General features: G+C 37.1%; 1 protein-coding gene across 1 annotated transcript in view; it reads right to left on the bottom strand.

Annotated features, from left to right (window-relative positions):
- Positions 1–9,554, bottom strand: part of LOC104078035 (tolloid-like protein 1) — a gene marked incomplete at its 5' end in the record, with an annotated part of 28,183 nt that extends 18,629 nt beyond the window's left edge. The window contains 4 exons of the mRNA XM_009579505.1: positions 1,496–1,676; positions 4,635–4,795; positions 7,758–7,883; positions 9,324–9,554. Coding sequence (XP_009577800.1) covers positions 1,496–1,676; positions 4,635–4,795; positions 7,758–7,883; positions 9,324–9,554 — 699 coding nt within the window. The remainder of the gene's footprint in view (positions 1–1,495; positions 1,677–4,634; positions 4,796–7,757; positions 7,884–9,323) is intronic.
- Between the last annotated feature and the right edge of the window lie 1,913 nt (positions 9,555–11,467).

The following is an 11,467-nucleotide window of genomic DNA, read 5'->3' on the forward strand; positions in this document are numbered from 1 at the left end:
TACTAGGCCAACATGAAATGACTAGTTGTGTAAGTGTTTCTGGAGGAAGCTCTGTTGTGTGCATATATGTATTTACTACAAATAACAAGTAAACCTGAAAGCTTTTCACTAATGTAAAATATAAATTTAAAAGTAAAAAGTGCTATTATATGTAAAGATGGATCTGAAAGAATATGACCAGAGAAATGTGATTACTAGGAAAAAAAAAAGTGTTAGAGGAAGTAAAATGTTTGTTAATTTCTTTGTACGAGATGAAACACTTTTTTCATCTTTCATAATTGCTTAAGAAAAACGTCAAAGTAGTAATAATGAGAAAACATTGACAGTCTAAACTGTTTGTCTTGACAGTTATTTTCCTCACCTTCCAAACCACATCACTTATACGATATGTTGTTTCTTATTACTTGGTCATAGTTAAGTTATCAGTTATTAAAGCTAACCAATGAAATACTATTTTCATTTCAGCTTTGATAAAATATTTTAGCAGAAAAACCCTAATAACAGTGCCTGGTAATATATTTTGCTACATGCAAACAACATAATCAGGAGTCTCCAGATTCAGATTTTTAACTGCTATCAAAAAACTTGGGGCAGAATTCAAATCCCAAATGCTTCTGGATGACTTCCTGTTTGGGGAGGTGGGCGGGCGGGATGGTTTTGTTTTGTTGTTTTACACAAGATAACATACCTATCCATGTGTGTGTCTGTAAACACACAAGAAAAACACTAAGCAAAATTCCACCACTAACACCAGGTGGTATCCTGCCACAGCCAGATTATTATAATCTAGTCTCAACGAGTAATTGAAGAGACCACTGTTGTGCAAATATTTCCTCACATCTTCACCATCACTCATGTCTAACTTTATTAAATGATACATGTCCTCAGATGATACAAACTTCCATCGCTCTGATCTGCCTCAGTGAAATTACACTCATAACTAAAAAGACAAGACATTTTTGCAAAAGCAAGGTCTTAAACTCTGTTCTTCTGCAAAACATTAAGAAGTGTAAAGTTTGGCAAGAAAGTACCCATAATGTTAAACAAATGTTGTAGCACAAAGTGGTAATTTCATAATTAATGCAATACATTAAGAGACCTATTAAGAGACCTGAGTGAAAAAACATACAAGTGTACACAGTATGTAATTTGTCTCACATTACAGCTGGGATTTGAAAAAATAGCATCAAAACTTGGGATAAAAGAAATCTAATTGAAATTTAGGTACACTTAGCAAATTTGCTTTTTTCCTCCATATCTCATAAAGTTTATTTGCCTCTGCTGTTTTTTAAATATATATATTTGCATTCCATATAGTTTCTACACACATTACAATTCAGAACAGTACTTTAAGACAGGAGAGCGGTTTATGCTTCTACAAATAAAGCAAATTCAAAGCTACCAGGAAAACTATAAGGGAAAAGGCCACTCACTTTCATACCAAAATATAGCAGTCACTGTATGCTCACAGGTACACACAAGTAATTTTCTATACCTGAGAAGAAGTGTGCCTTGAAGCCTTTTTTTGACACGGTGTTGTCAGATCTGAACTCAATTCGCATGTTGTTGTACTGAGAGGTGATAACTTCAGGCACTTCTGTACCGCAGAATTTACCGTGTAGTTTAGAATCAGAAGAAAGGCCACTACGAATCTCCACATAATCGTATTTGCAAACCTGAGAGAAGAAAGAAAAATTTTTTTTTGGCTAACCAAAAGAAAAGCATGAAGTTGTTTACAAATGCAAGAACTCTGATTGGTATATGCTGTTTAATAATAGATTAATAATATCTTTTTTCACTTTTCCCCGACTCTGAAAACATTTGTAAATGCTTACAAACATTCCCTGACTTTGTGTAAGAATATTTTAAGGTCACTAAGTCATGGCTATTCTATGCATTACATTCAAAACTATATTTTGATAGATACTAATCTGTATTTAGTATCTAAATTTCAAGATGCTTAGTAATGTTTCCATTTAATTTAAAAAGTAAAAATTCTAGTGACATTAGACTAAAACCTAGAAATATTCACCCTAAAAATTATAGCTATCTTTGTGCTATAAACGACATACCCAGAACCTACAAACCTACTGCTTGCATCTCATAGATTTTTTTTTTCCAAATATTAATTTTCACTTAGAAACTTACAAGAAAATTTTTTACTATAATGTATTTGAGACATATTCATTTATTTACAAATATATAAATCTTCACTATTAAAACCATACATCTTTCTTTAACAGTAGCATAGCTATAATTTGGAAGGCTGATGCATGTCATTTTCATTAAAAGGTTAAAAATAAAGTAAAATAATGTAATAAAAAAGTCTTATGCAAGGTCTATTACTCGCGATAATACTTTCAATGCATAATCCCTTGGTCAACCTAAAGCTTTCCACCCAAAAACTTCTAAGCTTCTTAGGCTCAACTATCAATCATTTAATCAAAAATGTCCCAGTTGTCTGCAATTAATAGCTTAAGAGAAAACAGTGGCCAGTAGGATTCATACAGAGCTTAGATTGTCCATTAAATCCAAGTTGTATTTGATAAACCGCAATTTCTAGTCAAAAAAGAAACATCAGGGGAGCTGGAGGGGAGAACTATTGAAAAGGATGTTTTGGCCTTTGTTGCTCTCTCTCCCTATGAAATATTAAATGATTGTCAACATTTCCAATTGTTTTTAATATAATACATTCTAGATGTAGATTAAATTTTCATTGTTACTGGAACAATTTTCATATGTTGCACAGTTGGAAAGTGACTAATTCAGTTGAAACTACTTTTATACAATATAAAGAACACAAAGATTCATACAACTTGAGTTACTGCCACATGCTGATTTATATTAATTGTAAGATAAATTCATATTAATGCATGTGATTTTCAAATATAGCTCACAACGTTAATAAATCCCAGCAATTTGAGCAGTACATCAGTGGTGAGTTTTGATGGTTTCATTGCTTCAGATTAGAAATTAAATGTAATTCCAGATAGGTCTAATTTCCTTCATACTACACTATATTTAAAAAACTTCACAAGTTAAATGTAAAACTAAAATTGTAAAATGTAAATGTAAAATATTAAAATTGTAATATTGGAAAAGACATATTAAACTTGGTCCTAAATAGAGCTCCTATAACAAAACAAAATTTAGAGCATTTGTTAAACGTATACATTTTATATCTGCACTCAGACAATATATTAGAATGTTCTAGATATTATATGTTTCTTCTGATTTTCACAGGTACCATTCTTAGTACTACTTTTTAATAGTACAAAACTGAGATTTAGTAGCACAGGAGAGGATCAAACCAAAGTTCTAAATGTTGAAAAACTTTACACATATATTTTTCATATCTGCTTAAGTTACGTGTCTTCTATGGCCTTAGAAAACTGATTTAACTTCATTACGCCCCAGGTGTCTTCCTGGCAAGTCTGGCTTAAGTTCCAAGAAAGTGCAGGAAAAATGTTTTATGATTTGTTCAAATGGCAATTAAATTTTAATTCTCTGGGATTTGTAAGTTTTTGTTACACCTTTTGCAGTTCTTGTAATAATGATAACAGGATGTGAGTGTGACATATAAATCATTAAAAGTTGGAATTTCATGGACTTTAGAACCCACCATAAATTATTTAAAAAAAAAAAAAAATTCTTACGTTGTCGTCTCTACAAATAATTTTGAGTATTTTGGAGAAGCTATGGCTGGGTTATTTCTTAGTTATAAATTAAACTCCAGCTTTTGCCACTTCAGATCTCATGCCCAAAACATGACTCATCCTCATATCAAATATGTTGCTACAAATTTGTTTGATCAGAAATAATGTCCTGGGATTTGGGTTCTTAACGCCACGTGAAGAATATCCAGATAAACTTGATGGTTACAGCATATTATGGCTAGAGCATGGCAAGGGAGCTCAATGGTATGGCAAAGCATTGCCTAGGAAGCAGAACAGAAGCTGAAAAGTTGATGTTGAAACCCATATTTTACTGATTCGCGTGCAAAAAACACTGCAACCCCCACCACTTTGTTTAAAGCTATAGGGAGCAGCCCTTACCACATGGAGGGCTCTGCCCTACCCCTCTCCCCTACCTGGGGACGAGATCCCCTATGCCTCCGGGGGCTGCCCAGCTCAAACACTGCCATGTTCGTGCCTTATTTCTGGTACTGCTCCTTCTGAAATATTCCCCTCATGAGATACTTGTAAGTGATTTAAATGCTCCCTTGCTCCGTCACTAACCACAGCTTATGTGTATTCTTTGTAGTCATAGTCTGTAAAGATGATTTGGTTTCTCCAGATTTTCTTCTCTTGAATTCTTTCCAATATGCCTCAGCCATTTGCTCTGTTCTACTTTGTTGATAAAAAAAAGTCAGCTGAGACTCAGCAGAGAACATTTCTTTTAAATTTCTTGTAATACATATACATTTAGATGATATGTAAAAGAGAGCTATTCTTTCCATGTTTGTTTTGAAAGAATCCAGAAACAGTCCCAAAACGAAAAAAAAGAATATCTATGATTATTGTCAGCATATGAACAGTCAGCAAGGATTTTATAAGACAATATCTATTTTTGAATGCTTGTGAAACTCTTTAGCATATAACAGATTGTGCAGCTCTTTGTTCACGGTTACTTACTTCATTCCCTTCTAACTCAAAAAACTCAAACTTCATTGAAATTCGGTATTGCGTCGGGGCAACCACCTGCCACACACAGTTTTTGTTTGGAGGATACTCTTTGGGCCACCCTGGTGTGGTTATAGTCCCATTTAGCTTTGTCAGGAGTCCTCCGCAAGCAGCTGTAAAATCAAAAGGGAGAGCATCTTTTCTTGACTGAAACCGTGTTTTACTATAAACAGAAGCACACTGAGAAGATTCAGTCCTCTCATTACTTATACTGCTGTAATGCCCAGACAGACTAATCAGAATCTTGTTTTATCATGCTTGGTGCAAACAAAGAGAAGGAGACAGCCCCTGTCTTGAACAGCTTGCAGGTTTGCGGACAGAGATAAGTTTCAGGACTACACAAGGCGTTATCATATTCATTCTTTTCCCTTCCCTCCAGAGACTCTGGTTATTCTCTCACAGCCTTTCCCATGCAAGTCCTCTGACCTCACCGCCCTCCCCAGGACCTTGACCACCCCTCTTCTGACAGACAGACTACTTGAGATGCGCTTCACATTTCCCCAGCTTCTCTCCTTGATTATTGATCTAGAATCAGCCCTACCTGTCTCAGCTCATATAGTTGTATATGCCTCCCATAACCTACTAGATAAGGTCACTTCTTTGGGATAGCAGTCACGTACTCTTCAATCACAATTACTTTTGCTGAAGTATGGATGTTCAAGTAACAGAGAAAATACCTATTATTTCCAAATATATGCTGAATAGTCACCCCCATACACAGAACAATACTGTACTGTGTTTGTGAATGCAGTTCAGATAGCAAAGGATAAACACATTAATCTTTTCCATCAGTGGAAATTTTTTTTTTTTTTTTTTTTTAAAAAGGAAAGTAATGGGATTTGTGGGGGTTCTCGATCACACTCTGCTGCATTGATACCATTACAGCACAGTGACAGCACTGGAAATCATCCACAAATCTCTTTCTAAAGAACTGGCGGGGGGAAGCTACACCTTCTTCCAACTGCTCTGTGTGAACGCTGAATGCCTTAAAAACTGGCTATTCCTGTCCAGCTGATGGTCTCACACACTGCATCTACTTCATCTAGCACACCTGGGAGAACTCTCCACTTTCTGGGTCAGGGCTCATTTGGCCAACGCAGACCCATACCAGTCTTCCTGCTGGCACCTGGCTTTCCACGCAGAAGAGTTCTTGGTACACACATAAAGGTAATCTGACCACGGTGGGGGGACCAAGACCCTGGCTCACACCTCAGTGTGTAGAAAAAGACCAGGCACAGGTTTAGAGACTGCATTCAGGTGACACAAGGTGTACCCACAAATGATCCAGTCTGGGTCAGGACAACTACTGCTAGTTTTCAACTTCTGCTTTTCAACGTCACTCCATTGTTCCTTGAGGCAACGGTGGGAAATGTGGAAATACTGAAAAAAAAAAAATCTTAAAGCTTTCTAATATGCTGCCAGTGGGGGAGATTTGGATTAGACAACCATGAAGCAATTTTCTGTGCATGTCAACACGGCAGTGAAGCATTGGGCAGAGTTTCTGAGTTAGAGGCTTCTACTCTGGCATTATGTGTGAATTAATACAGCTAGGTCACCCCTCAAATTCCTAAACTATAACTAGGATGTAATGCTCATTGTGACTACGCAGTGATTTTAATTCAGCAGTCCCAAATAGTATCTACACACAGTGAGTGCTATGTCACGTGGAACAAATACATATATACTTTTAGGGATAGTTCAGGGTTTTTGCTCCACACTGCACTGCACTACTTTGAGTGACTTCTCCTTTTGCCAGAGTTGCTTTTCTGTTTGGGTGCCGGGGAGGTATTCTCTTGTTTGTTTTTTGGAGGCAGAGGAAAGAGTTTTCTGAAAGACCGGTAACCTTCCCTAATATTCTGACTCATGCCAGCAGGCAGACTAAACCAAATTCCTTACATAAATTTGGGCTGATAATCAAAGGCCCAGAGATCAAACCTCTGTCTTCATGCCCCCCCTTATATTAACCTTGCTTTCTGCATGCTGTCTAATATGCAGACATCTAAATAAATTGTTTTTCCGATGTGCTTATGTTGGGGGCAGGGAGGAAACAACTAAAATATCAACCAGCTTGATGAGAGCCACAATCTAACATGCCTCACACAAACACACACCAACCAACCAACCAACACCACCCCCACGGAACCAAAAGCAAAAGAACGAAAAGTGCAAAGAAACTAAGCAAAACTTCCCCAAATTGTGACAAACCATGAATTAAAGCCAGGAAATTGGAAAAAAGAGAGACCAGTGAATCGCATCAGAAGAAAACCATAACTCCGAGCACTCCAATTTTCAAAATCCATTTCACTACTCAAACAAACAGATGAACTGAGATTAGAATAATTTGCGCTATCCCTGAATTTATTGGTGTTTATGAATAAAAAAATCAAACAATAATTGGTGTGTAATGATCAAAAGCTTTTGCTTCTTTCCTTTGATATGAAATATCTATAGAATGTAAATCTCAGTCCAATCCTATGTTTGCACAATCTTCCACTTATCAGGTTTTTATTTCTCCGAATGATTATTTGAACACGCTTTGCTCACCCTGAAAAGTAGAATTTGTTTCCAGCAAGAAAAGTCCACAATCTGACTGGGAGTGGGGAGGATTTCTCTGAGCTTTGAGCTAGAATAAAGGATCCTGCTCTTCAAACCTGCCAGCTTCCCAGTCACACCCCGGTCAGAGGTGGTCAGAGGGATCGTTTAAATATGCCACTTCTGAGGCAGTGGCACATTGCTCTGCTGATAATTGTCTCCTTATGCATGGCGGGAGACTTTGCTTTAATGAGTATGAATAACGTAACAAGCGGTTTGGGAAGGTAGGAAGTCCTGCCTTGCATTGCTCCCAATCAACTAACAGCAAAACCTGTAAAGTTAAATTAGTGACAGACATCGGATGAAGAGGACTGCTGTGGACAGACATTACTCTGGCACCACGACTTAAAAGGGAGCACTGGTTTTCCAGGTTGGGTTCCACAGATTTCACACTAGGACAGAGCATGTGAAAGGGGTAGCATTTCATTCAAGCGATGGCACTCTGTGAGCTTTAAGAGCCCATAACACAGCAACGCACTGTACCTTCGCAACTCTTTTTGTCAGGACCGAGTTCATAGCCAGGATCACAGGCGCACCGGTAACTGCCCAGAGTATTTACACAGCGCTGCTCACAGCCACCATTGTCAGGTTTGGCACATTCATCTTCCTCTGCCAAGACAGGGAAAAATGCAAAAACGTGTTAAATAATTACCTTCCTCAGCTGTTATTGCTGGATCAATATTAACCCAGAAAGCTGTATGCATGCCATTATAAGATGCACTACATAACACACTGTAGTTGCTGACTAGAGGATTTTCAAATGCTAAGGAGACCTGCAATGGAGAAAATAAAGATTTGTCCTTTGTGGGGTTTGGGTGGTTTTTTTTTTTTACAACAATACCTACTGACAGCTGCAGACCTAATTTAAAGCACTTTGTGGGCAGCATACAATAACTCAGTAATCTAAAGGTTGTATAAAGTATTGAAAGAAAGATTGAAAATCCACAGCAGGGTCACTTGAAGGGCACTTTATCTCCCACAGAATCAATTTGTGCCTTATCCCAAATTCATACTCAAAAACAGATTAACAGAATCCTCAAATCCCAGGTTTTCATTCTGCTGATATTAGAGGGAACAAGATGCATCAGGGATGGGGGAGGGAAAGGAATAATGTAATATCTCTACTAGCTCTGAAGTACACCCATGAGATTCATTGTTAAAATATTCTTCAGATGTTGAAATATTGTTTCCTTACACCAGGACAAGTAATTTCTTAGGAATAAAACAGAGCTCCCACTCTCATGTCTACATCCTTCAAAGTTATAATTGTCTACAGTGAAAACTAACAGTTAGGGTGAGAAAAGCGCCAGCTTGTGGCTTTTCAAAAGAGCAAAAAGGTTCTCCTGGTGACGCGACCTGTATTTCGGGTGTCACCATGGCCACACCGCTGCTAGTGGCTTTCACTGTGCCGTGGGCAGCACAGGGTAGGAATTACACACTCCCCATGCACCGAATGCTGCAGGTATAGCTGCAGTTGTATGACACACACGCCTACACCCCCACACCCCCCAAAACGGGAGGAGGACTGTGAGGCCATTGGTCACTATGATTTCTCAGCTGTTTTGTTTTATTTTTCTTGCTCATGGAAAGTAATAAATTCCTAAAGCAGCCTAATGCAGCAAATGGATTACAAAAACCACAACATTTAGACAAAAGAAAAAAACCTTAACAGAAAAGAGCCATTTGTGATTATAGTATTTAACTTTATATTTGACAACACAACGTCAAAAAACCCATTTTTTGCAAGATTAGGTATGTTTCAAAGGTTTTTCAAAACTAAGCTGATTATTTGAACCTGAAGAGAGTAGGAAGTTGCACTGAATATGTCCCTTCATTCTTTGGACATATTTTACAAGGACATTCAAATACCTCTACTGTTTTGTTTTGATAAAATTATATGCCCAGGTAAAAAAATATGCTGGAGACAGTACAGAACTGATATTAGTAAAAATAGGTTGAGAAATATTTTTAATATCCTGTCATAATTTTTCTAGTACAAAAACAAGTGAAAAGCAGTTCATAGCTCCCAAAATATGCTTTAACATTTACCTTTAAAAAAGTTAGCTGCAAACCCTGCTTTGTTAACGGTTCCATCAGAAACAAACTTCATCCACAGGGTATTAGAGGTAGATCTAATGTCTTCTGGCTTGTCATAGCCACAAAAGTGACCAATTAAAGGACTGTTCTCATTCGTTCCATCTCGAATTTCCAAGTAGTCATATGCACAGTTATCATGTCTTTCAATCTGTAAAAAATTATTTTTAAAGTGACCTATTTGAACTTGACCATAAATATCAAATATCAATCAGATAATAAACACAACAGACATTTTTCAAAGTTAAGGTTAGAGTTCTCTGTTTAGGGTTCAAACATCAGGAAGCTGAACAAGCATCACTGGACTGTTTTTAACAATACTTGTCTTCTACAAGAAAAAATTGTTGAGCTGTTACACAGAACACAACAGTCTAACTGGAAAAAAGTAACTAAAAAAAGACACGCTCACCTCTAAGCTTCTTAATGTTATGTCAAATTCCTACTCTGAGCTCAAGTAAAGTCTTCTTTTCTCATGTACACTCAAGTATACAAGATTAATGGTTCAACAGTTAGGTCAGAAATATTAATTGGTTTTGAAATATTAAAAAGCTCAATTTTTATTAATATGAATAAGATTTTTAGACATTATCAACCTATGCTATTTCAGGTGACGATCGATATTTTATTTTCTTCCTTTATCCTCAACAGAGTGCAAAATTTTGCTTTTGTCACTACCCACTGATGTTGCAGTGTAACTGTAAAAAATTACAGTGCAGTAAGAGTTTGGGGCATCTGTAGAATTAGATCCAAACACACTTCTAAAATTATCAGCTCTTAAGTAGCCAATAGAACAGATGACAAAAAAAAAAAAATCATCATTATTTTTCTGCAGCTGACGTGTCTGGTTTCTGCTGCACGATTCCTGATTTCAGGCATCTTCTTTTGACTTCCTGGGTCAATGAGTGAATCTTTGCCATACTGACAGAGAAACCTACCGAAACCAGAACAACTGAAAAAGTCCCTCTCACTTAAATGTCCTGCTAGATGACATCCAAACATAGACTAATATGTGAGTGGACGTGTGTGCATTTCTACTCGGATAGCAAGCCTTGTGCTCTTTAATTAATAGTATTTGCAGTGTCAGTCAGAGTATGAATTGCACCAAAGAAGAAAGCAGTAGCAGCCCAAATATGATCCTATCTGGAGCCTAGATAATTTATGATGCCTGTCTTTATTGAGAGAGTCTCTCTCCCAACAAAATTAAAAACCCTCTTGATCTGGGTCATTTTACTGTAGGATTATTTCATGTTACTCAAGTAATATAGCATCTTAGTTGTAAAAGAATTAACTAAATCCAAGCATTCAAAAATAATTCCTGTAAGAAAACTATTGTTCAACTAAGTGGCTGAATCGTGAGGCAGGTTTAGGGATGGGGGGGCGGGACTACAGTTAGGGAGAAGGGGTTGGAGAAGCCTCAAATTTAATTCAGCACATCCAAATTCTGTTAAAAATGTCAAAGAAGTCAAAACCAAACCAAACAGAAAAATCCACATCTTCTCTCCGGACAGAGCTTTTCTGGCATGTAAGCTGCACAGTTAGTACAAGTGGCTGCTGGTACGCTGCTCTAACTGTGCATGACCAACACTAAGCTCAGTAACCACCACAGACTAAGGAGCTTTCATTTAGCACATTAGGATTTCTGCTTCTTTTATGTAAGAGGGAAAATTGGGGGAAGGGCGTGTTTGATTTTATTTCATTTTAATGGCATCAAAATATGGCACTTGCACACAAAATTTGTCTGTCTTCTTTCCAACTTTCCAATTCTTCAGGCATTTACATATGTAATTTTCTCCCACTCACTTCTCTGGCACAATCCATATTGCCATTTACTGTAATTTCTTAGCTGTTTGCTCAAAAATTGCTTTCGGCTACAGTTTGGGAAATGAGTGAGAAAAGTCATGAAGATCTGGGGTGCAACCATCTATTGCTGACTTCAATGGCAATTGTATATTTACAACTAATGCGATCAGGCATGTGTCTACCTGAGCACTGATAAGTTTTTGACACTGTAATACCAATTCCAAATTTTCATTAATCTAAATAATAAAGTTTAAACACATGACATCATATTCCAATCTGAAACAAAGTCTGCCTTGTTA

Source organism: Fulmarus glacialis, unplaced genomic scaffold (genome assembly GCF_000690835.1).
Source record: "Fulmarus glacialis isolate BGI_N327 unplaced genomic scaffold, ASM69083v1 scaffold42566, whole genome shotgun sequence".
NCBI lineage: Eukaryota > Metazoa > Chordata > Aves > Procellariiformes > Procellariidae > Fulmarus > Fulmarus glacialis.